Source organism: Pipistrellus hanaki, assembly GCF_964339955.1.
Source record: "Pipistrellus hanaki genome assembly, chromosome: 15".
NCBI classification, from domain to species: domain Eukaryota; kingdom Metazoa; phylum Chordata; class Mammalia; order Chiroptera; family Vespertilionidae; genus Pipistrellus; species Pipistrellus hanaki.
The window spans coordinates 45855016-45878593 of NC_140517.1; the positions used below are offsets into that span (position 1 = coordinate 45855016).

General features: G+C 56.2%; 1 protein-coding gene across 1 annotated transcript; it reads right to left on the reverse strand.

Annotated features, from left to right (window-relative positions):
• On the reverse strand, positions 1 to 23416 carry GYS1 (glycogen synthase 1). Its single transcript, XM_084905942.1, has 17 exons — positions 23089 to 23416; positions 21423 to 21604; positions 16888 to 17079; positions 15636 to 15821; positions 15297 to 15441; positions 13877 to 13994; positions 13492 to 13612; positions 12452 to 12558; positions 10234 to 10293; positions 10062 to 10140; positions 7846 to 7959; positions 5715 to 5841; positions 3116 to 3211; positions 2847 to 3010; positions 1863 to 1943; positions 1159 to 1695; positions 1 to 1010 (listed from the first exon to the last, which is right to left on the reverse strand). The coding sequence occupies exons 1-16, from the start codon at positions 23204 to 23206 to the stop codon at positions 1363 to 1365; spliced, it is 2223 nt and encodes a 740-aa protein (XP_084762068.1). The 5' UTR covers positions 23207 to 23416; the 3' UTR covers positions 1 to 1010; positions 1159 to 1362.
• Between the last annotated feature and the right edge of the window lie 162 nt (positions 23417 to 23578).

The window sequence follows — 23578 nt, forward strand, 5'->3', positions numbered from 1 at the left end:
TGGGGTTCTTAAATATAGTTGTATTTTTCTTTTTTTCATCGCCACACACACTCAGTCATTCCCCTCTGCCCCCACTCCCGAGGGCAAGCAGGTGCATCGGGCACAGCGCAGCACAGGCGAGGGGCACCCCCCTCACCGAAGCTGGGGGCCGGGCACAGCCTGGGGACAGCAGAGCCTTGAGGTAAACAAAAACAAAAAAAGGGAAGTTCTAGAACCGCAGTGAGCTCGGTTCCAGGCCGGGCGCAGCACAGTGGTGAGGGTCTAGGCTCAGCCGGGACCTAGAACCCAGTGGTTTCATGTGGGCCTGGCGGTGGGGGGTTGTAAGACAGCCAGTTCTGCCCTCAGCTGGGGGGAGGGGGGGCCTCCCTGGCGGGCCCAGAGTATTGAAATACTCGGGGGAGGGGGTGGCAGAGAGAACCCAGACTCAGACACGGAGCAGGGTCTGGTCTAGAAAAGGCCAGCAAGGCAGCCAGACCAACACTGCACGCGCTCGAGTGGCAGAGAAGCCAAGTGGTTCTGCCTCCCCCCCCCCACCCCCCTTTGCTCGGCTGGGGAGGGGTTCCTCCAGGCAGAACCCCGCCCCACAGGGAGGGCCAGAGCCCAGGAGACGCGTGGTGTCCTGTCTGGAGCCCGCGCTCTGGAGCTGAAACGGAAGACCTTCTGCGTTGGGAGAACTCGGTCCTTGGAAGCGCTCCGCCTCGGCGGCCGGTCCCTGTGGCGGGGCGCTGCGGGCTCTGCTGGGCCGCAGGGTTTGCGGGCCACGGAGTGTGCTGGGAGCCGCGGCCCGGAGGCGAGAGGCCAGGTTCCCTAAAAGCCCTGGCGCCGCGCCGGGCATCGGAGGTTCCTGGAACCCTGTGGCCCAGGCCGGACCGCGAGCGGCGAGGGCACAGATTTCACATTGCGGAACCGGGAAAGGCACGGCGTTGTAGATTCTGGAGTGTGGGGAGGGGGTCCAGGGCAGGCTGGGGGGGCTGGAGTGTGGGGAGGGGGTCCGGGGCAGGCTGGGGGGGCTGGAGTGGGGAAGGGGGGGTCCAGGGTAGGCTGGGAGGCTGGAGTGTGGGGAGGGGGTCCAGGGTAGGCTGGGAGGCTGGAGTGTGGGGAGGGGGTCCAGGGCAGGCTGGGGGGGCTGGAGTGGGGAAGGGGGGGTCCAGGGTAGGCTGGGAGGCTGGAGTGTGGGGAGGGGGTCCAGGGCAGGCTGAGGGGGCTGGAGTGTGGGGAGGGGGGTCCAGGGCAGAGCTGGGGGGCTGGAGAGGACGGTGGAGGGGGGCAGGGGGCTGTGGGCCCCCCGGCAGGTCCGGGTCTGGAGTGGGTTTGGGAGCAGCGCCCTGGGGACGGGGAGGGGCGCGCAGGCGGGCATGGGGCTCAGCTGCGCTCCTCGCCCAGGGAGCTGGCCGGGCTGAGCGGCTCGCTGGGGCTGCTGGCCGAGCTGGACGGCGCCGTGTCCACCGAGTTGCGCTTGTTGCCGCCGCCGCCGCCCGAGGCGCAGTTGGCGCGGCGCGGCCACTCGGGCGCGCGGATGTTGCGCCGGTCCTTGGCGGCCTCCTTCTCCTCGTCGTAGCGCTCGCAGTCGCCGTCCTCGTTGGGCAGCTGGTCCTGCGGGTCCTCCTCGTCCTCGCTCAGGTGCGGGCTCGAGTGCCGGGACAGCGAGGGGGACGGCGGCACGGAGGCGGGCCGCGGGTAGCGGTAGCCCTGGGTCTGCGCGCGGGGGTGAGCCAAAGGGCAGGTGAGGGGGGCGCCTGTGCAGCCGGGCCCCCAATCCCCAACCCCCAGCCCCCAACCCCCAGGCCTTGGGTCCAGGAGAGAGCTCTCCGCCCCCAGCTCCGGGGGGACCCCGGCCCACTAGAGGGGCCCCGCCAACTCACCGTGTCCGCCTCGTGGGGCTCGTAGGTGAAGTGCTCCGGGAAGGCCTTGGCCAGCGCCATGTGGCGCGCAGACATGTAGTACTTCCGGGAAAGAAGGAGGGGGCATCAGGGGGCGGAAGCCCCGGGCAGGTGTGGGAGAGGGTGACCCCCCCCCCCCGCCCCACCTTTTATGCAGGTGAGCGCACTGCAGCCTCCACTGGACCGCTAAGCCAGCCACTTGTAACAGGTGTGCAGTTTTTAAAACATGCAATGCCGGCCCTGGCCGGTTTGGCTCAGTGGATAGAGCATCGGCCTGCAGACTGAGGGGTCCCAGGTTCGATTCCCGTCAAGGGCATGTACCTTGGTTGTGGGTACATTCCCAGTGCGGGGGAGTGCAGGAGGCAACTGATTGATGTTTCTCTCTCCTCGATGTTTCTAACTCTCTATCCCTCTCCCTTCTTCTCTGAAGAAAATCAATAAAATATATTTAAATATATATATCTTTAAAACAAACATGCAATTCCAGACTGTAAAAGAGATTGGCCAGGGGCATTGACCTCTTTGATTGTCAAATTAAAAAAAAAAAAAAAATGACAGCACAAACACAATAGCCATCAGGTGTGAATGAATCTAAATTATATCTGTGTTTGTCAGATCAGCAAGAATATGTATATTTTTTGATGGGCCGCAGAATTTGCTAATTAGTTTATGTGTGCCATGAGCGGAGACAGGTTGAAAATACAATAGTTGGCCTGAGCCAATTATTATCCATTTTTCAGGCTCCGCCCCTCATGTAGATAGCAGAGCTGTGATTGGACAGCCTGGCCGCAGTTATGCAAATAACAGAACTTTGGGCCCATGTGGTCCCCCCCCCAGGAGTGGACTAATTTCTTAAAGGGGCAGCAACCTTTACAAGGAGGAGGAGCCATCTGCCCCGTTGAGACTGAAGAGCCGGAGACCCAGAGCGGGGAGCCCAGGGGGGCAGGAGAGGGAGTCAGGCCATACCCGGCCCAAGTATTTCCAGTCCAGCAGGTCGGAGAGGCGCTCGGTGCGGTTCCGCTGGATGATGCGCTGCCGCCGGCTCTGCTGGCAGAAGCTGTAGAGGAAGGAGGTGAGCTGCGAGCAGGAGTCGTCCAGGCTGCGGAACCGCCGGTCCAGAATGTAGATGCCTGGGTGGGAGGGGGGTACAGAATGGGGGACTCAGAAAACAGGCCGACACCAGGACCCCTCCTCCCCGGGGCCCCGGGGCCCCGGTCCTCAGCCTGGGCGCTGACCGTACGCCGAGGGGTCCGCGATGTGCTCCTCCATGAAGCAGCCGAAGCCGGAGAGGTTGGTGGAGATGCTGGGGATGCCCATCACCGTGCACTCGGCTGCGGAAGGCGGGGAGAAAAGGTCCACTTAGCTTTCCCCTCGGAACCGGCTGAAATCTCCATAAAAGCCTCAACAGCGCCCTCTACTGGCGCCTGGACCACAGGCCGGGCACTGAACTGAGCAAGTCAGGAGCCGGAAAATGCAAGCTGAGCGTGACTTAATATTATTACATCAGTTTATTATGTTCATGAGATTCCACGTATAAGTAAGATCACGTGATATTTGTCTTTCTCTGACTGGCTTATTTCACGGGGCACAACCCTCTCAGCATATAATACTTACTGTCCCTATTTCTTTTTTTAAAATATTGTTTTTATTGATTTCAGAGAGGAAGGGAGAGAGAGACAGAAACATCAATGATGTGAGAGAATCATGGATCGGCTGCCTCCTGCATGCCCTCCGCTGGGGATCGAGCTTGCAACCCGGGCATGTGCCCTTGATTAGAATCGAGACCTGGACCCTTCAGTCCGCAGGCCGACACTCTATCCACTGAGCCAAACCAGCCAGGGCTGTCCCTATTTCTTAGAGGGGAGGCTGAGAGGCTCAGAGAAAGGAATTCAGAATAAGGAAAAGTCTAGAGCAGTGTTTCCCAAACTTCTCTCACAATGAGAATCACCTGGTGGAGTTGTTAAAACACAGATTCCTGAATCCCAACTAAGAAGTGCTAAACTAGAATTTTTGAGAACATATAGGTAAAATTGCATACCTAACTTAGTGCTCTGTATATAAAATCTGTCTTAGAGCACTAGTTAAGTATACAATTTTACCTATATGTTCCCAAAAATTCTAGTTTAGCACTTCTTAGTTGGGATTCAGGAATCTGTGTTTTAACAACTCCACCAGGTGATTCTCATCATGAGAGAAGGTTGGGAAACACTGGTCTAGAGGTGGGCCGAAAGGATGCTAATTTATTGAGTTCTGGGCCAAACGTCCGCCATTCTCCCCAATCCTCACCACCAGGAAGGAACTTTCTTACGCCAGCCCACACTGTTTCCGTCATCACTGCGTCATGGTCTGTTTACACAGGAGATAAGACAAGGTCTCTCCTTATCACTATGGCTGTGTATTAGGCTTTGTTTACCACCTTAAAGAGCGCTGAGAGGCGGATCGAGGAGTTTACTAATTCTTTTTGTTTTAATATATATTTTTATTGATTTTTCACAGAGAGGAAGGGAGAGGGATAGAGAGCTAGAAACATCGATGAGAGAGATACATCCATCAGCTGCCTCCTGCACGCCCCCCACTGGGGATGTGCCGGCAACCAATGTACATGCCCTTGACCGGAATCGAACCTGGGACCTTTCAGTCGACGCTCTACCCACTGAGCCAAACCGGTTTCGGCAGTTTATTAATTCTTATGTAATGTCTCTAAAAGCTTTTGTAAGCTGCAGAAAGCAGACACTACATATAACAGGACTTATAGAGGAAACGGGGTAGGGGCTGACCACACAAAACCTATGCACTGTTTTCACCATGGATGAAAAAAACAAACAAAAAAAAAGGGCAAAATTCCTCATTCTCATGCAAGCACAGTTCAAAAGACCTACGGCATTCCTCACAAATCGCCCCAGCCTGTGTTGCTCAGTGGGTTGGAGCATCTTCCCTTACACCAAAAGGTGGCAGGTTCGATTCCCAGTCAGGACACATACTCAGGTTGTGGGTCCGATCCTCAATTGGGATTCATATGAGAGGCAACCATCGATGTTTCTCTCAGTCTTCCTCTCTTTCTCCCACATCAATAAAAACATATCCTCGAGTAGGATATAAAACATGTTTTTAATTACTCAAAATGAAGAAGGACTACAGCAAACGTGGTATTTATTTAGCCTTAAAAACATATGAAAGTAGTTGGGTTGCAAAGGGTGTGGGGAGGGTTGAACTTGGGGAGATCACAGCAGAATAGCCCAAAATGAAAGAGAATTGCAAAGAAGCTGTTCCAACTTGGAGCCCGTATTTTTAAAAGGAGCTGGTTTGGCTCAATGGATAGAGCTATCCGCCTGTGGACTGAAAGGTTCCATGTTTGATTCTGGCCAAGGGCACATGCCTGGGTTGCGGGCTCGATCCCCAGTAAGGGTCATGCAAGAGGCAGCCAATCAAGGATTCTCTCTCATCATTGATGTTTCTGTCTCTCTCTCTCCCTCTCCCTTCCTCTCTAAAATCAATAAAATATACTTTTTTAAAAGGAGCCAACAGGAGGAAGGTGGAGGGGACGGGTGCTGGGGACCGTACCACATACAGCTGTGTTAGTGGACTGTGCATTAAGCAGCTGTTATTAGGGGACTGGGCGGGGGCTAATGTCAGCAAACTGGGGGAGTCACGTGTGCCCTGTGGACATCAGTCCTCCAGTTCCCCATCACATGAGCCCCAGTGTCCCAGACACATGCTGTAGCAGAACAGGCTGTTCCCATTGCCCTGGTTTTGCAAAGGAGGAACTTGGGGCTCAGGGAGGGCGTGTGCCCTGTCCCAGGACCACGCCAGACCCCCAACGCCATGCTGACTCACCCGGCGTGTAGCCCCAAGGCTCGTAGTAGGAGGGGAAGACGCCGAGGTGGCAGCCACGGACAAACTCCTCGTAGTCCACGGGCAGCAGGGGGCTCGTGGAGGACAGGAACTCCGGGTGGAAGATAACCTGGCAGCGAGAAAATGAGCAGGACTCAGCCGAGGCCCCCGCTTGGTCGGGGGTTCCAGCGTGGCCCACAGGGAGTGAACGTTTGGTCCGGGGTCCCCTACGTCAGGGGCAGGACAAAGATCTGAATCCCAGTCTGCCTGCTCCAAAGCTAAGATTCTTTCTAGACACAGAAGTCCTTTGGTAGGTTTGCATATTTTCAGAAAAACAACTGCAGGACCATGTGGATTCCTGCAGCAGAGGAACTGACAGGACTGCTCCAACCATGAGCACAGAAGAGAATCAGTCCAGAGATGGAAGACGCTATGCTAGCAGTCAGCAGTTGTGCATCGCTGCAGGTTGCCAAAGACCAAACCAGAAAGGGTCGGACCTGCATTACCACCATTTGTCCACCATCCAGAACTGAAATATCATGGCTGACATGTACGCATAAGGAACCGTTTGACATAGACATTGGGACTCGAAACTCACTACAGACAGATTCATTTGCCTCTCAGCCTAACCATTATTGCCTGTCTCATTTTCAGTTCTTTTTTTTTTTTTTTTTTTTTTTTAAATCAATCTTTATTGTTCATATTATTACAAAGGTTCCTCATTTCTTCCCCCCTCCACCAGGTTCCCACCCCACCCTCTGCCCCCTCCCCATCCCCCATTGCCCTCATCCATAGGTGCACAGTTTATGTTCAGTCTCTTCCTCCCTCCCTTTCCCTGATAGTAAATCCCTTTTCAGATAGTAAATCTGTTACTTAGCATTTTCTCATATCAATAATACCTCCACATGCCCAATGATACACTTCACACAAAAGACATTTTCAAATAGGTCAACCAGCCTCATCCAGGCCCCACCCAAGGCACTCACAGATCAACACCCCAGCGCTATACTAACTCAACACATCCAGATCTAAGCCTTCATCACTTGATTCAGCAGACCCTCAAGTTCCCACAAAAGTTTCCAGCCACGTCTGAGAGGCAGCCGTGGGCAGCTACAGGCGAGGAGCGAGCTGTTTCGGGCCTGGCTGCTCCGGACCTGGCCTCTGTTGCTCTGGTTCGTTCCACAACCAGCTGCTCCGGGTCTGGTCACTGCCGCTCCCGACCTAGTTGCTCTGGACTTGGCTGTTGCTGCTACAGGCCTGGCCGCACCCGACCCGGCTGCTCTGGGCCCGGTTGCTCCGGTCCCGGCCGCTCCGGGCCTGGCCGCTCCCAGCCTGTCAGCCGCTGCTCCGGGCCTGGCCGCACCAGACCCGGCTGCTCCGGGCCTGGCCGCTCCCAGCCTGGCAGCCGCTTCTCCGGGCCTGGCCGCTCCCAGCCTGGCAGCCGCTGCTCCTGGCCTGGCCGCACAGTTCTTTTTTTTTTTAAAATATATTTTATTGATTTTTTACAGAGAGGAAGGGAGAGAGATAGAGAGCTAGAAACGTCGATGAGAGAGAAACATCGACCAGCTGCCTCTTGCACACCCCCTACCGGGGATGTGCCCGCAACCAATGTACATGCCCTTGACCGGAATCGAACCCGGGACCTTTCAGTCCGCAGACCGACGCTCCACCACTGAGCCAAACCGGCTTCGGCTCATATTCAGTTCTTATAAGTGTATTTATTGTATCACATGAGCTCACTCATCCATAGGAAATGATGAACAATATAAACTGATGAACAAAAACAAACCCGGAGACAGGGAAGCATCAATCAAACTGTCAAATGTCAGAGGGAACAGGGTGGGGGGGCAAGGGGGAGAGATCAATCAAAGGGCTTGTGTGCATGCATATGAGCCTAACCAGTGGTCACGACAACAGGGGGGTGGGGGCATGCGTGGGGAGGGGTTTGGGATGGGCATGGGGGTGGGGGGATGAGGACAAATATGTGATACCTTAATCAATAAAGAAATTTTTAAAAAATAATAAGTTTGATAAATTAGGTGAGATGGGGAATGTGAGGCCCCCACTCCCCCCACCCTCCTGCCATACCCAACCCACCCTGACCCGTGACCTCACCTTGACCCTGTGACCTCACCTTGACCCTGTCCGCGCTGCTGTTGAAGAGGCCAATCCGGCGAATGGTGGTCAGGATGGGGTCTGAGGAGTCGTCCAGCATATTGTGGGTGCACACAGGGGGGAAAGATTGCCGCTGTAGGGGGTCACACGTGGGGTGGGGGTCAGGGAAGGGACATGCTGAACTTGGGAATCCAAAGAGACTACAACTCCCATCAGGCTGTGGGGCAACAAGCCCAAGAGATCACCAGGAGTTATACAGACTTCCTACTTGGCTCCATCTGTAAAGGTTCTTTTTTCCTTTTAACCATCATAAGCTAAAAATAAACTACATTTCCCAGCTGTCCTGGAGGCAGAGCCAGCGTTAACAAGCCCCAGGGGCCACAGGGAGTTTAGCGATCTGTTCTGTATCCTTGGCTCTATCGTCAAAAGAATTCAAAGAAAGCAATGCCCCCCAGTGGACTCTGGGAGGGGGGCAGACTGCCAAGCTCCGGGGCTGCTGGAAGTAGCAGTTTTCTTATGAAAATCCTAGATTTCTTTCCCTCCAAGTCCCTTTACCCTCCATCCTGTAATTCCCTCCACTTCCACCCCCCACAGAAGTCCAAAGAAACCACAATTCACGCCCTAGCTGGTGTGGCTCAGTGGATAGAGCATTGGCCTGCGGACTAAAGAGTCCCGGGTTCGAGTCCAGTCACGGGCACATGCCTAGGCTGGGGCTCTCGATCCACAGTGGGGGGCGTGCAGGAGGCAGCCGATCAATGATTGCTTCTCATCATTGATGTTTCTCTCTCTCTCCCCCTCTCCCTCCCTTCCTGAAATCAATTAAAAAGAAAAAAAGGAAGAAAGAAACCACAATTCCCAAGAGAGGTATTCCCCCTGAATTCTTCAGTTCCCCACTGGAGGAGGACATATAGAGCCAGGGTGACCAAGGTGCTGCTGGGATAGTCCGTTTTTTGCAAATATTCCATCATTCCTCTCATTAAGTGTTCTACACACCTTCAGTCTACGGACGCCAGCAAACCAAGAAACTACAACTCCCAGCAGCCCCCAGGAAGAAACAGGCTCACCGAGGCAGACCGGCCGACCGCCTTAGGGACTATTGCAGATTAGTTTGGCCAAAAACAATTCTTTCCTTGTTTGTGTTGCTTGACTGCTTAGGTTTCCATTCCCCAGGAAAGGATGCGCCAACCCCGACCACAAGCGCCAGAGACCCCTGACGCCAGAGAATATTATAAGAACTCTGACACGCAGAAGTCTCCGGGGCCAGGGAAGCATCTATGTGGCAGAACGACCCACGGGCTGCTGGGAATCGTAGTTTTCACTTGGCGTCTGGCAGTTTCGGTAGTCTTCAGAGAACTGTAGGTGCTTTCGCTGGCCTCCTGACCATCCCTCAAGAGGCCAACAAAGCTACTGCTCCTAGCGGTCTCTGGGGACAGAGGTGGAGCTGCCAGCAGCAAGGCTTTAGGACATGTGGGAGTGGGGGTCCCCCTTTTGTACAATAGCTCTCTTGGCTTAAATTCCCGCCTTCACCTCCTGTCCATTGACCATGGGGATGCAAAGGAACTACAACTCCCAACAGCCTCCCGTGGCAGAATACATTAGGGCCGTGGTCGGCAAACTCATTAATCAACAGTACAACGATTGAGATTTCTTTTGAGAGCCACATTTTTTTTTTAACGGTATTCACATTTTTTAAAATATATATTGTATTGATTTTTCACAGAGAGGAAGAGAGAGGGATAGACAGTCAGAAACATGGATGAAAGAGAATCATCAATCAGCTGCCTCTTGCACACTCCCTATTGGGGATGTGCCCGCAACCAAGGCACATGGCCTTGACCGGAATCGAACCTGGAACCTTTCAGTCTGCAGGCCATCGCTCTATCCACTGAGCCGAACTGGTTTCGGCCAGAGAGCCAAATTTTTTTAAACTTAAAACTATATAGGTAGGTCCATTGCTATTAACGTAATTAGGGTACTCCTAATTTTGTGGAAGAGCCACACTCAAGGGGCCAAAGAGCCGCATGGGGCTCAGGAGCTGCAGTTTGCCGACCACTGCTGTCAGGGGAAAGCAGGCTGCCTTAAGGGCTTCTGGGAAATGAAGTTCTGCCAGTCGGCTCACACCCATTTCCGAACCTCAGAACTCTCAGCCTTCTCTGGGGTCAGAACTAACGTGGCCGGCGAGCTGCCTCAGGGGCTGACGGGGCCTGCCATGCCTCTGCTCGGGGGTCCCGGTACCTGCGTGGCGAAGATGGCTCTCTTCATCATGGTGAAGTCCTCCTTGTCCAGCATCTTGTTCATGTCCGGGAGGCTCCCCCTGCAGGGCGAACGGGGATGTGCATCTGAGGAGGGCTGCCGAGAGGGGCGAGGACCCAGGGCCTTGCAGGGCTGAGGGGTGGGGGGCACTCACACCAGCAGGGATTCGTAAAGCTTCCTGCCGAATTTCTCCTTCACCGTGTTGGCCGTATCCCTGGAAAGAGCAGAACAAGATCACGTGTACGCCGAAACCGGTGTGGCTCAGTGGATAGAGCGTCAGCTTGCGGATTGAAAGGTCCTGGGTTCGATTCTGGTCAAGGGCATGTACCTGGGTTGCAGGCACATCCCCAATACAGGGTGTGCAAGAGGCAGCTGATAGATGATTCTCTCTCATCGATGTTTCTAACTCTCTATCTCTCTCCTTTCCTCTCTGTAAAAAGTCAATAAAATATATTTAAGCCGAATCCGGTGTGGCTCAGTGGATAGAGTGTCGGCCTGCGGACTGAAAGGTTCCAGGTTCGATTCCGGACAAGGGCATGTACCTTGGTTGCTGGCACATCCCCAGTGGGGGGTGTGCAAGAGGCAGCTGATTGGTGTTTCTCTCTCATCGATGTTTCTGACTCTCTATCCCTCTCCTTTCCTCTCTGTAAAAAATCAATGATATATTTTTTTAAATGTTTAAAAATCAATTATATATATATATATATATATATATATATATATATTTCTTTTTTTAATTAAAAAAAAAGATCACGTGCACACCAGCCATTGATCGCGAGGTTTCTGGGGCAGCCATGAAACTGAGGCCTGAGCAGAGCTGCCCCGGGGACTCGGGCTGGAGGGCAGGGACCCAGCGCACAGGTCCCCGGAGGCTCGGATCCCTGGCGCCTGCCATCAGCTGTGTGTCCAGGGATGGGGGGCCTTCCCTCTCTGGCTCCCGTGGCTCGTCTGGTCCGGGGGAGATAAAAATAGAGCCAACCTTAGAGGTTTGCAGGGAGGCCTCGATGAGGTCACGGCTAAAAGTACACAGTGCCCAGCACACGGTGCGCCCGCCAGAAATGTCAGCTATTCTTAGCGCCTGCCCTGGCCCCGGGGTAGCCGGGCCGAGCCCCGTTTTATAAAAAGGGAAGGTTATGGGGGCCGGATAAAATGTGTGTACACAAACAAGGCTGGCATCGAGGGCCGCCTCCAGCCCTCGGACCCCCCAAGGCTCCTGGTCTTCCCCTGGCTCTGGCCTCATGGCTGTGCTCTGGGCCTCGGCGCTCTGCCCCAGCCCCAGGCCCGCTGGCCTCCTCGCTGCTTCTCCACGGACCCCAGGGCCTTTGCACTGGCTGTTCCCGTTGCTGGTCCCCAGACACACACAGGGCTTCCTCCCTCATCTCCCCTCTGGGTCTCCACCCCATGGCTCTCTCGCCGAGTGGCCTGTCCTGACAGCCCTGTCTCATATTCCTGTGCTGCTTCTCACTCCCGCCCCTCCCCCCAAGAGTGCTTTCTATAGAATTTTCTAGAAAGAGAGCTCAGGGAGAGCAGGGATTTTATCTTTTCTGTCCACAGCCGTGTCCCCAGGACCTGGAACAGTGCTCACTGAACAGGCTCATGCGTGGGTTTTGCAAATGAGGAAACTGTCCTGGACGGTGTGGCTCAGTGGATAGAGCCTCGGCCTGCAGACGGAAGGGTCCCAGGTTCGATTCCGGCCAAGGGCACATGCCCGGGTTGAGGGCTCGATCCCCAGTGGGGGGCGTGCAGAAGGCAGCCTATCAATGATCCCCTCTCATCGTTGATGTTTCTACCTCTCTATCCCTCTCCCTTCCTCTCTGAAATCAAGAAAGAAATGTTTAGCCAGCACCGGTTTGGCTCGGTGGTGGAGCATCGGTCTGCGGACTGAGGGGTCCCGGGTTCGATTCTGGTCAGGGGCATGTGCGTTGGTTGCGGGCGCGTCCCCAGTGGGGGGTGTGCAGGAGGCGGCTGGTCGATGATTCTCTCTCATCGACGTTTCTAACTCTGTCCCTCTCTCTTCCTCTCTGTGAAAAATTAATAAAAATATATTTTAAAAAAAAGAAAAAGAAAAAGAAAGAAATGTTTAAAAAAAAAAATTGAGGAAACTGAGGCTCAGAGAGGGGTCGTGGTTTTTGCCTGAAGCCAGCAAGCGGCGTCTGCTAGACCTCCCAGGTTTGATATCGGACCCTGGCCCCTCTGCCACGCTTGTCCCGCCTGTGACTTCCCACCGGCCCCGAGCGGAGCGTCTGAAGCAGGCGGCCCCGCTGGGGAAGCCGGTGGGGCGGGTGGGACCGTGTGATGGGGACAAGAGCGAGGTGCCAGGAGGAACCCCGGGCCCCAAGCTCCCAGCCGGGGGCCGGGCGGGGGCTGCTGACCAGAGCTGCTTCCGCACGGCCTGGCCCTTGAGGGTCTCCACGTTGAAGTTGTTGGTCCGCGCCGGCATGATGAAGAAGGCGACCACCGTCTGCTCGCTGTTGTTGACCTGCGGCCCAGGAAGGGGGGAGGGAAGGGGATCAATGGGAGGAGGCTGAGGCCACGCCCCCTTTCCCACCCACTGAGACGGCTCGGACCCTGCCATGCCCCTGCCTGTGGAGAAGATGTACAGGACAGCCTGGCCGGTGTGGCTCAATGGTTAGGCACTGACCTAGGAACCAGGAGGCCACGGTTCGATTCCCGCTCAGGGCACATGCCCAGGTTGCGGGCTCCATCCCCAGCGGGAGGCAGCCAATCGATGATTCTCTCTCATCATGGATGTCTCTCTCTCTCTCCCCCTCTCCCTTCCTCTCTGAAATCAATAAAAAGTATTTAAAAAGAAAAGAAGTATAGGACGAGCCCTGGCTGCTGTGGCTCAGTGGATAGAGTGTAGGCCTGAGGACTGGAGGGCCCCAGGTTCGATTCCAGCCCAGAGCACATGCCCAGTGGCAAGCTTGATCCCTAGTAGGGGGGGTGCAAGAGGCAGCCGATCAATGATTCTCTCTCATCATGGATGTTTCTATCTCTTTCTCCTCTCCCTTCCTCTCTGAAATCAATAAAAAAAAATTTTTAATTTATTGATTTTTTTACAGAGAGGAAGAGAGAGGGATAGAGAATTAGAAACATCAATCAGCTGCCTCTTGCACACCTCCTGCTGGGGATGTGCCCGTAACCAAGGCACATGCCCTTGACCGGAATCGAACCTGGGACCCTTGAGTCCGCAGGCCGACGCTCTATCCACTGAGCCAAACCGGCTTTGGCTCAATAAATTTATATTTTAAAAAAAGTATCGGAAGAGTCACCACGCCCCCTGCGACCCCACCCTCTCTCTGGGTTTCTATGCTTCCCCCAGAGGGTCCCCCCCCAACCCCCCGGGTCTCTGTTCCTGGCGGGATGTCCTGGCTCTCTGTCCTCCCTCTGCCCCTCGCCGCCCAGGCCTCACCCTGAGCAGGTAGTTGAGCCGGGCCAAGGCCTCCAGGAAGATGTCGGCCCCCTTGTTGGAGAACTCGTAGCGGCCGGCGATGAAGAAGTACAGCGTCTTGTCCAAGTTGAAGTCCAGGTGCCTGAAAAGCCAGAAGGCGGGGTGACGCCGAGACCCCCGCCCCCTCCCTCTCGTCCTGCCCTCGGACGACAAGCCCAGCAGGAGGCAGGGCAAGGAGCATCCTAGGCGGCGCGGAGGCACCCTGGGGCTCCCGGGATCCGTGGTCTTTCCTCCTGGAGGGGATCTAAGACCCTCGGATGCTCGGCCCCGTCCTCTGCGCTCAGGCACGCCAGCGGCCGAGCTCCCGGCCCCCCCTCGCCCCGGACCGGGCGTCTGGCCCGCGCACCCGTAGAAGTGGCCCCGCACGAACTCCTGGATGCGCGCCTTGCTCTGCGCGTGCAGGTTCTGGAACTCGTGCATGGCGGAGAACTTCTTCACGTTGAGCCCGTTGGGCGTCACGATATCTGGGGGGGAGGGGGAGAAGGGCCCAAATTTCATTTCTTCCTTCAGACCCACGTGGCCGAATGAACGACCGAAGGAAAGACCCCTTCCTTCTGTGCTGTCTTCCTGTCAATAGTTCCTCCTCGGTGACCCCGCTGCCCTGCCCCTCGGATGCCTTCTTGCCCAGTAACTACAACTCCCATCAGCCTCTGCGAACGGCTAGTCAGGCAGGGAACCAGTCTGCATTGGGGTCCCTGGGCGTTGCGGTTCCTTTGTTTGCCCTCTACTACCCTGAGCTGGAAGTGATCTCACATCTCCAACCTGCTTCTCCCACAATTTACCTTCCTCTTTTAGGGTCCCAGCCTCTTTTTTAAAAAAAAATATATATTTTATTTATTTTTCACAGAGAGGAAGGGAGAGGGATAGAGAGTTAGAAACATCGATGAGAGAGAATCATCAATCAGCTGCCTTCTGGCACACCCCCCTCTGGGGGATGTGCCCGCAACCAAGGTACATGCCCTTGACAGAAATCGAACCTGGGACCTTTCAGTCCGCAGGCTGACGCTCTATCCGCTGAGCCACACCGGTCTCGGCCCAAGCCTCTTTTAAGGTCCCAACCATTTTCTATTCTCACAAAAATTAAAGCACATCATTGAAAAACCACAACCCCCATCAGCTCCCTCGAAGAAATTCTAGGAACATAAGGAGCTGAGCAGCCACAGACCTTCTGGACACTGTGGTTCTCACCTCACATCCACTGAGAACTGATGCTATAGATGGGAGAAAGAAGTGGTTCTAACCCAGCTTTTCTCAAAAACAAACCCCAAAGAGCCTCCCTCCCCTTCCAGAAGACCAAGGCCTATGTCGGCCGCTAGAAGAATGTTAACGATTTCTGAAATTAGCATCAAAGGAACTACACTTTCCGTTAGCCTCCGGAGTATACAGGCCACCTCCTAGGGCCTTCTGGGAGTTGTAGTTCTCTGCTCTTTACAGTAAACAAACAAAAATGGGTGCGGGCCGAAACTGGGTTGGCTCAGTGGATAGAGCGTTGGTCTGAGGACTGAAAGGTCCCGGGTTCGATTCTGGCCAAGGGCATATACGTTGGTTGTGGGCACATCCCCGGTAAGGGGGCGTGCAAGAGGCAGCTGATCGATGATTCTCTTGCATCGATGTTTCTAACTCTCTATCCCTCTCTCTTCCTCTCTGTAAAAAAGCAATAAAATATACTTTAAAAAATAAACAAATAAATAAATAAAATGGGTGTGGGCCTTGGCCTAGGTCACCGACTGCCTCATTCACGGTAGGGACCGCAGCCCATCACCCACCCGGTTTCCTCTTGAGGAGGTGCTGGGCCTCGATGGCGGTGATCTGGGACACGGTGGCGAAGACGTGGGCGCAGTGGGCGGCCGCCCGCTCCATGCAGTAGCGGTGATAGATCTGCCTGTCACCTGCTTCCTTGTCCACGTTGAACTGGGCGGGAAGAGAGGGCACTCCGGTTAGGAGAATTGGGTGGAAGACTCTGGAGGCCTCGGGGGAGACTGGAGGCTGGGCGCCTGGGTCTCCGGGGATGCGGGAGGAGGGAGCCCACTGCCCGGGGCTCTGCAGGCAGCGCCGGGCTGGCTGTCCCGCCGCGCGGGCCGCCCCCGCGCACACTCCGAGCTCACGTTCTCCAGGTTGTTGTAGAAGTCCACGGCCCCCGCACACAGGTAGCGGCCCAGCAGCGTGGCGTGCGTGGTGAAGATGGTCGCCACGGGCAGCCGCCGGGCCCGGCACAGGCAGAGCCCCACGCCGGCCAGCCACTCGTGGAAGTGGGCGACCACGTGCGGCTTCTCCTCACTCTGCGCCAGGAACTGCGGGGTTAACGGGGACAGGGACGCTGTGTCTCCACGTGTCCTGGAGACAATCAGCAATCCACGAGGTGGAGGAGGCAGAGGGAATGGCCGCCCACTGCAATCCCCAGAAGACCAGAAACTACACATTTTTGAGGCTGATGGGAGCTGGGGTGACTTGGGCCAGCCTTCTAAGCCCCAGCAAGGCTGGATTGGAAAGACTCAAGTCTTAGTGTCCCCCCAGTGCTGGACACAATTCCTAGAACACCCTTGATCTCCATCAGGAATAGACCCTGCCTTCCCTAGCGGCGAAAGGACTACAACTCCCAGAATGCCCCGGAAGCAGCCCGTTCATAAATAGTTCCCGGCAGGGCATGGGATATGAAGTTTCTTGAGCCCTTTTAAAACCTAAAAGGGGGGTCAGAACCAAGGTCCCTGGTTCAGACATAGGCTGGCATTTCCCCAAACATCCAGGGCCCCATCATCTGAGAGCCAAGTCCAACCTCTATCAGACTAGAGAACTACAACTCCCAGAATTCCCTGGGCGAGCCCTCCAGCCAGGCCACTCTCTCCAAGAACAAATGGCTCAGAATTCCCAGACGTGGGAGGTCAGAGTGAATAAGGCTGAGGTTGGGAGTTTGGGTTCTGGAGGGAAGAGAGTCTGAGTCCTTGGACATCCATGTGTCCAAAGATCCTTTGGCTGGAGGACCCACAATTCTTTATAATTTTTAAAAAATATATTGTGTTGATTTCTTACAGAGGGGAAGGGAGAGGGATAGAGAGCTAGAAGCGTCGATGAGAGAAAAACATCAACCAGCTGCCTCTTGCACACCCCCTACGGGGATGTGCCCGCAACCGACGTACATGCCCTTGACCGGAATCGAACCTGGGACCTTTCAGTTCGCAGACCGACGCTCTATCCACTGAGCCAAACCGGTTTCGGCAGGACCCACAGCTCTTAGAATGCCCTGGAAGAAACCAGTTCCCTTCTGTCCCCACCCAGACCCTTCTGTCCGGGGGCTGATGGTCACAGTAGTTCCGGGCTGGGGCCCAAAGGAGTGCCATGGGGACCGGCGGAGGGACCTACCTCACCCAGGAACCAGGTGGTGAGGAAGCCGAAGAGCACGGCGTCGTTGGCCTCCCGGTCGTACCAGGGCACCCCGATGTTGCAGGTGTCCCAGAGCTCCCCCTTCCAGCGCTCCAGGGCCCAGGCCGAGGCGCCCACGTCCAGGAGTACCACCAGGGGGCCCCCTTCGATCAGCCAGCGCCCGAAATACACCTGGCGAGACCCACAGGGAGGGTTAGGAGCCTGGACCACAGTCTCTGGGCACAGCATCGGCGCCTCTCCCACCAGCAGGCGGGGTGTCTGGGCTTCCTGCCTCAGTTTCCCCACCCTGTGTCTGCATCTGCTGCTAACTTCTCATCTGCTGCCTTCCTTCTCTATTCGCTGCCTGTTATTCCCACCACAATCTTTTTTTTTTTAAAGAATGTTTTAAATTGATTTCAGAGAGGAAGGGGGAGGGGCAGAGAGACAGAAGCGTCAATGATGAGGGGGAATCATGGATAGGTTGCCCCCTCACGCCCCACACTGGGGATCGAGCCCACAACTGGGACGGAGCCCCAGCCAGGAATCAAACCATGGTTCACAGGTGACGCTCAAACCGTTGAGCCACACCAGCTCATTTTAGAGAGGGAGAAGGGGCGAGAGAGAGCACGAGCAAAACATCGAGGTGAGAGTTACATTGATAGGTTGCCTCCCCTACGTGTACCGACCAGGTTGAACCCACAACCTAACCATGTGCCCTGACCTGGAATCGAACCAGTGAACTTTCAGTACGGGGGCTGATGCTCCAACCGACTGAGCCAAACCAGCCAGGCCCACCACAATCTTTTCTTTAAAATATATTTTTATTGATTTTGTACAGAGAAGAAGGGAGAGAGCTAGAGAGCTAGAAACATCGATGAGAGAGAGTCATCGATTAGCTGCCTCTTGCACACCCCCTACTGGGGATGTGCCCGCAACCAAGGTACATGCCCTTGACCGGAATCGAACCCGGGACCCTTCAGTCCCCAAGCCGACGCTCTATCCATTGAGCCAAACCGATCTCGGCAACACAATCTTTTCTTTATATATATATATATATATATATATATATATATATATATATATATATTTTTTTTTTTTTTTTACTGATTTCAGAGAGAGAAACATCAGTGAGGAGAGAATCATTGATCAGCCACCTTCTGCACGCCCCACACTGGGGATGGGAACCTAGGACCCTCTAGTCCGCAGGCAGATGCTCTATCCACTGAGCCAAATCAGCCAGGGCTATTTCTTTTTTTTAAAATATATTTTACAGAGAGCAAGAGAGAGGGATAGAGAGTTAGAAACATCGATGAGAGAGAATCATTGATCAGCTGCCTCCTGCACACCCCCGCAACCAACGTACATGCCCCTGACTGGAATCGAACCTGGGACCTTTCAGTCCGCAGGCCGACGCTCTATCCACTGAGCCACACCGGTTTCGGCAGGGCTTTCTATTTCTAATTCGCAGTCCAGTCCCTGAGCCCGCTGCCCGTTTTCCCACCTGCTAACCATCCCTCGGACCTGCGGGCGGGCTTGTTTGCGGCCACATCTCTCTCCTCGGCCACCATGACGCCAGCACCTTCTCTTCCTGCTGCGAGCGCCTCCCTGGGGATGCTTCTTCTGCTGTTCTCGCTGCCACACTTCTCCGGCCTGCCGCCTTGTTTCTGACTGTCACCCTGTCTGCCACCTGCTGCCTCTTTCCTCTGCTCTTAGACTCCAGCCACCTTTCTACCCTCGCCAGCTCTTCCCCCGTCACCGGGCTGCGTTTTTCTACCCACCGCCACGTTTCTAAGCCTCCCCGTCTCGTTTCTGCCCCTGCCACCTGCTCCTTGTCCGGTCCTTCCCCTCCCGGGACCGCGGCCTGGTCCCCGGCCCCTGCCCCAGCGCCATCCAGCTGACCCTCCGCACCCCGGCCTTTCCCAGCCCGGGAGCCTGACCACGCCCCTCCCCCTCCCAGCTGCTGTCTGCCCTTTGGCTGGGGGGCTATTCTTAGGCCCCGGCACCGGGGAGCAGCTGCCGCAGGGGGAGGGCTGGGTGGCTCTGGGGTTCCTTAGGCACACCTCTGGCCTGAATGGGCTCCAGAAACCCACCCCAACCCAGAAGCTGTGAATGAATGAAGAAACCACTGGACTTCTCCCTCCCCATCTGTCCGTCCTTCCGCCCTTGGCCTCACAGCCCTCCCCGTGGGCGGTGGCCACCTCTCTGTGCTCATCCTCCAGCTCTTACTGGAGCCCTGGGTCTCCCCTCCTCTCTCTTAAAAAAAAAAAAAAAAATATATATATATATATATATATATATATATATATATATATATATACACGCACATATATATGGTATGTATACACACACATATATATGTGTGTGTGTGTGTATACATACCATATATATATATATATGTATATATGTGTGTGTGTGTGTGTGTGTGTATACATTGATGTGAGCCGAAACCAATTTGGCTCAGTGGATAGAGCATCAGCCTGGGGACTGAAGGGTCCCAGGTTCGATTCCAGTCAAGGGCATGTATCCTGGTTGCGGGCACATCCCCAGTGGGAGGTGTGCAGGAGGCAGCTGGTGGATGTTTCTCTCTCAACGATGTTTCTATACCTCTCTAGTCCTCTCCCTTCTTCTCTGTAAAAAAAAAAAAATCAATAAAATATATATTTTTAAAAATAAAAAAGTAAATTGATTGATTTCAGAGAGGATTTGAAAGGGAGAGAGAGATGGAAACATCAATGATGATAGAGAATCGTGGATCGGCTGCCTCCTGCACAGCCCCTACTGGCGATCAAGCCCATAATGCCAGGCGTGTGCCAAGACAGAGAACTGAACCGGGACCTCCTGGTTCATAGGTCGACATTCAACCAGTGAGCCACGTCGGCCGGGGTCCCCTCTTCTCTTTAACCCCTGGCTCTGCTCACCAAAACTCCTCCCTTCATCAGTCTTCCGTTTTCCTCTCTCCTTCTGGGTCTCTAGGGGTGTCGAACTCAATCAGAGAAGGGGCCAAAATCTAAAATCCAGCCTAAATCGTGGGCCGAATGGTTTACTGAACAGTCATAAACTGACAGCGGAGTGTCTCCTCCCCTCTTGGTCTGGTCCCGGGAGGGCTGGGGGGCAGGCGGGGAGCCACCATCACCTTTTGGGGACACTCAGTCTCTCCATCCATCTCTCTCTCCCCCTGGCCTGCCTGTCCGCCCCCCTCTGCGAGCCCGGCTGTTTATAGAGATAATGATGACGATGATAATAATAACCACACGATAATAGCTCACCCACGGAGCTGACTGCACGCCAGGAACGGGCTGAGGGATCCATTCACCCTGTCACCCGCCCACAGCCCCGTCAGGCCGAGGCCGTGGGCCAAGGTCACACGGACAGGAAGTGGAGGAGCCAAATGTGAACGTCAGGCTGCCTGCTGCCCAGCACCTAACTCCGGCCACCTGCCTCCTCCGAGCCCGCCTCTCTGCCTGTCCTCTGCGCCCAGCTCTTCCCCTCTCTCTCTCTGGGCCTGAGGAACCAAAACCTAACATTGTCACTGGAGATAAAATGTAAAAAGAGCTAGCCGACCTTGATGGCTCTGAAGGGTCAGATCCACTAACTCAGGGATCCTCAAACTTTTTAAAGTGGGGGCCAGATCACGGTCCCTCAGAGAGCTGGAGGGCCGGACTATATGAACTACTAATTCCTACTGTAACACCTCGGCTGTGCTCACTGCCCAAAAAACCTGGCGGGCCGGATCAGACTCCTCTGGGGGCTGCATGTGGCCCGCGGGCCGTAGTTTGAAGACCCCTGCAACTCATTGTCTAGTTGAGATAGTGGTGCCTGAGGCAACCTTAATTTGTTAATCATATGTAAATGTAAGTTGATTTTCTGCTGTTGGAACTTCCTCCTTAAGAGATGTCTTTGTTTCAGAATCTCAATAAAAGGAATGGTAAAAGGCCAAAGGGCGGTTAGTCTCCCCACTAGAGGTAGACTTCCCGCCTGGCCCCCATTTTCCCAAATTAACTCTTTTCCAGTCTCTCTCTTCATTTTAGTGTGCGGCCTTCTCCAGAAACCGGACCCTGAGTGGGCCCTGAACCACGCGGGTCGTGTTAAGGGTTCCCACAGATAGAGAGCCAGAAACATCGATGAGAGAGAAACATCCATCAGCTGCCTCCTGCACAGCCCCCTCCGGGGATGTGCCCACAACCAAGGTGCATGCCCTTGACCGGCATCGAACCCGGGACCTTTCAGTCCGCAGGCCGACGCTCTATCCACTGAGCCAAACTGGTCCCGGCCTTCCGTCTGTCCTGTACCTGCTGTCTGTCTGCCCATTTACCAACGTCTCGGAGCATGGGGTTCACCCACCCACTTCCTGCATCTAAGTGTCCATCACTCCACCCCTGGGAGTGCCTGGGGGAGTCCCGGGCCATCCGCGCTTCTGTCCCAGCCTCTCTCTCTGCCTGAGGCGGTGCCCCCGCCCCACCCCCTTCCCGTCCGCCTGCTCCCCCCCCCCCCACGGCAGGCACCCGCCTACCTGCCCCGGCGGCGCCCCTTCCCACCTTGCAGCCCTTGCTGTTCATGGAGTCCAGCGTCCGCTTCAGAGCCGGCGTCGGGGGCTCCAGCAGCTCCACCTGGGTCCTCACGCCCTGCTCCGTGTACGGCCCCACCAGGTAGTAGTTGTCGCCCCACTCGTCTCCCGTCACCTTCGCCTTCGTCTGCAGCACCGTGTAGATGCCGCCCACTGGGGGCCCGGCCCCGTGAGCACAGGCCCGGCTGAGCCCACCGGTCTGAGCCCCGGGCCAGCGTCGGGCGTGGGGGGGGGGGGGGGTCATGGGAGGCGCTGGGGCCCCGCCTTCTGGCTTAGAGGGAAGAGGGGACCGGGAACCCACACATCAGAGGCAGAGAGGAGGATATGGGAGCTGGAGGACAAGCCCTCCTGGGTGGAAGGGAGGAAGGGGGTGGGGGGGGGAGCTCTGAGGGAGGAGGGGGCTCAGCCTGGGCTTCTGAGTCTGGGCGGAGGGGGCTGGGGGTCTGAGCTCCTGGGTCTGGAGGAATTAGGGGCTGGGGTCCCGAGGCTCAGCGGGACGGGGCTCCCCAGTTCTCAGAGTCCGGGAGCTGGGTTTAAATTCTCCGTCAGCCTCGGCACCGCAGGGCCCCAGTCAGCTCCCTTCCAATTGCCCAAGAAAAGCTGGGATTGTCATGTCTTAGCCCCAGAGACGCGGCTGACCTCTCCCCCAGTCCCCTGTGCCCAGCGGAGGGCGCGGGCAGAGGGGACCCTGCCCCTCCCCGGACTCCAGTCCGGACCCAGGAGCCTGGGCCCCCGGCCTCCTCACCTCCGGACACACGGCTCTGTGTTCACAGGCCCCTCCCATGGAGTGAGACCCAGTCCCTTTCTCTCAGCTAAGCAAAAAAAAACCCCAAAACCCACTGCCCTCTCTTCTGAGATTGCCCAGCTCCTGGGTTTACAGCCCCACCGGGCTCTCCACAGGCAGGATCTCAGACCCTCTGAAGCCCGGGACACAGAAACCCAGGGCCCCAGCCACTCCCACCCCAGGGCCCAGCCCCTGACCAACTTAGGACTTGCCAGCCTTCCCTCATTCCAATCTCCAAGAATCTGCGGCCACAGGCCCCTCTGCGCCCAGGGACCCAGAGCTCAGGCCTTCAGCTCATTCGCAGCCCAGGCGTCAGGGTGCCCAACCCTCCCCCACGCTGGGATTAAGGATCAGGGCCTCCGGTCCTTTCCTGGGTTGACCCTCGAGTGACCAGTTCACCTATTCCCCCACCACGACGCAGGCCTTCTCTTTCCCAGTCAGCTCTCTCTCCAATCCAGAGGGGCCACAGGTCTGAGACTCAGCCATTTCCCAGGTTTGCGCTAAGAATGTCCCACCCCCGCATCTCTTTCCCTGTTCAGGACCCCAAGCCTCTCAGAAACCTCCCTCTGGGGGGACCTAGGAAGCGTTCCGGTTAGCCCCTCTGCCCTAGGACCCAGGACCGGACTTCCGTCTATCTCCACAGTCAGGAGACCCATCCCCATCCCTCCAGGGCGCAGGAGACACACCCCAGACCCTCCCCAAGGACACAGGAGTCACAGGCTCCTTGCCCAGAGCCCAAAAGCCATGCTATGGAGTCCCCGTCCCCCTCTCACTCAGCAGCCCCCGGCCCCATCCCCATCCCCATCCCTGGCTGCTCTTCTCGCCGGGGCCCCGCCGCCCGGTACGCGCTCACCTTTGTTGGCCACCTCCCAGGCCACTTCGAAGAGCACCGTGTTCTCCAGGTCGAATTCATCCTCCCACTCCTCCAGCCCCGGCAGCGAGGACATGGACAAAGTGCGGCTGAGCGGCATGGCGGGCGCGGGCAGGGAGCTCTAAGGGGCCACAGGTGGAGGATCCGGGGGTGTCTGTGGAATGCACCCGACGGGACGTGGAGCCAGGTAGCTGGCGCCCGGAGGGAAGCTTGCAACGCCCTCGGCTTCCTATTGCACGACCGCACCCCCCCGGACCTGAGCGGGAGGCGACCGCGGCAGCACTGAGCCCTGCGGGGCCCCTGCAGTAAAAGCTCGCGGCCGCCAGGAGGCGGGGCCCGCCCCCCGGCCAGCGCCATTGGCCAGCGCCTGGGGGGCGGGGTTCCCACGTCTCTCATTGGCGGAGAGCGCAGGGCTCGCTCCGCCCCTTGGCGATGACTGCGCTCGGTGATTGGTGGGGAGCGCTGTCAATCC

Coding starts and splice junctions, on each gene's coding strand:
- GYS1 (XM_084905942.1), bottom strand. CDS start 23,206: ATGCCGCTCAGCCGCACTTTGTCCATGTCCTCGCTGCCGGGGCTGGAG. Junction 15,442..15,635: donor TCTACAACAACCTGGAGAAC/GTGAGCTCGGAG, acceptor CTTCCCGCCCAG/TTCAACGTGGACAAGGAAGC. Junction 7,960..10,061: donor GAGCCATCTTCGCCACGCAG/GTACCGGGACCC, acceptor GACCCCCTACAG/CGGCAATCTTTCCCCCCTGT.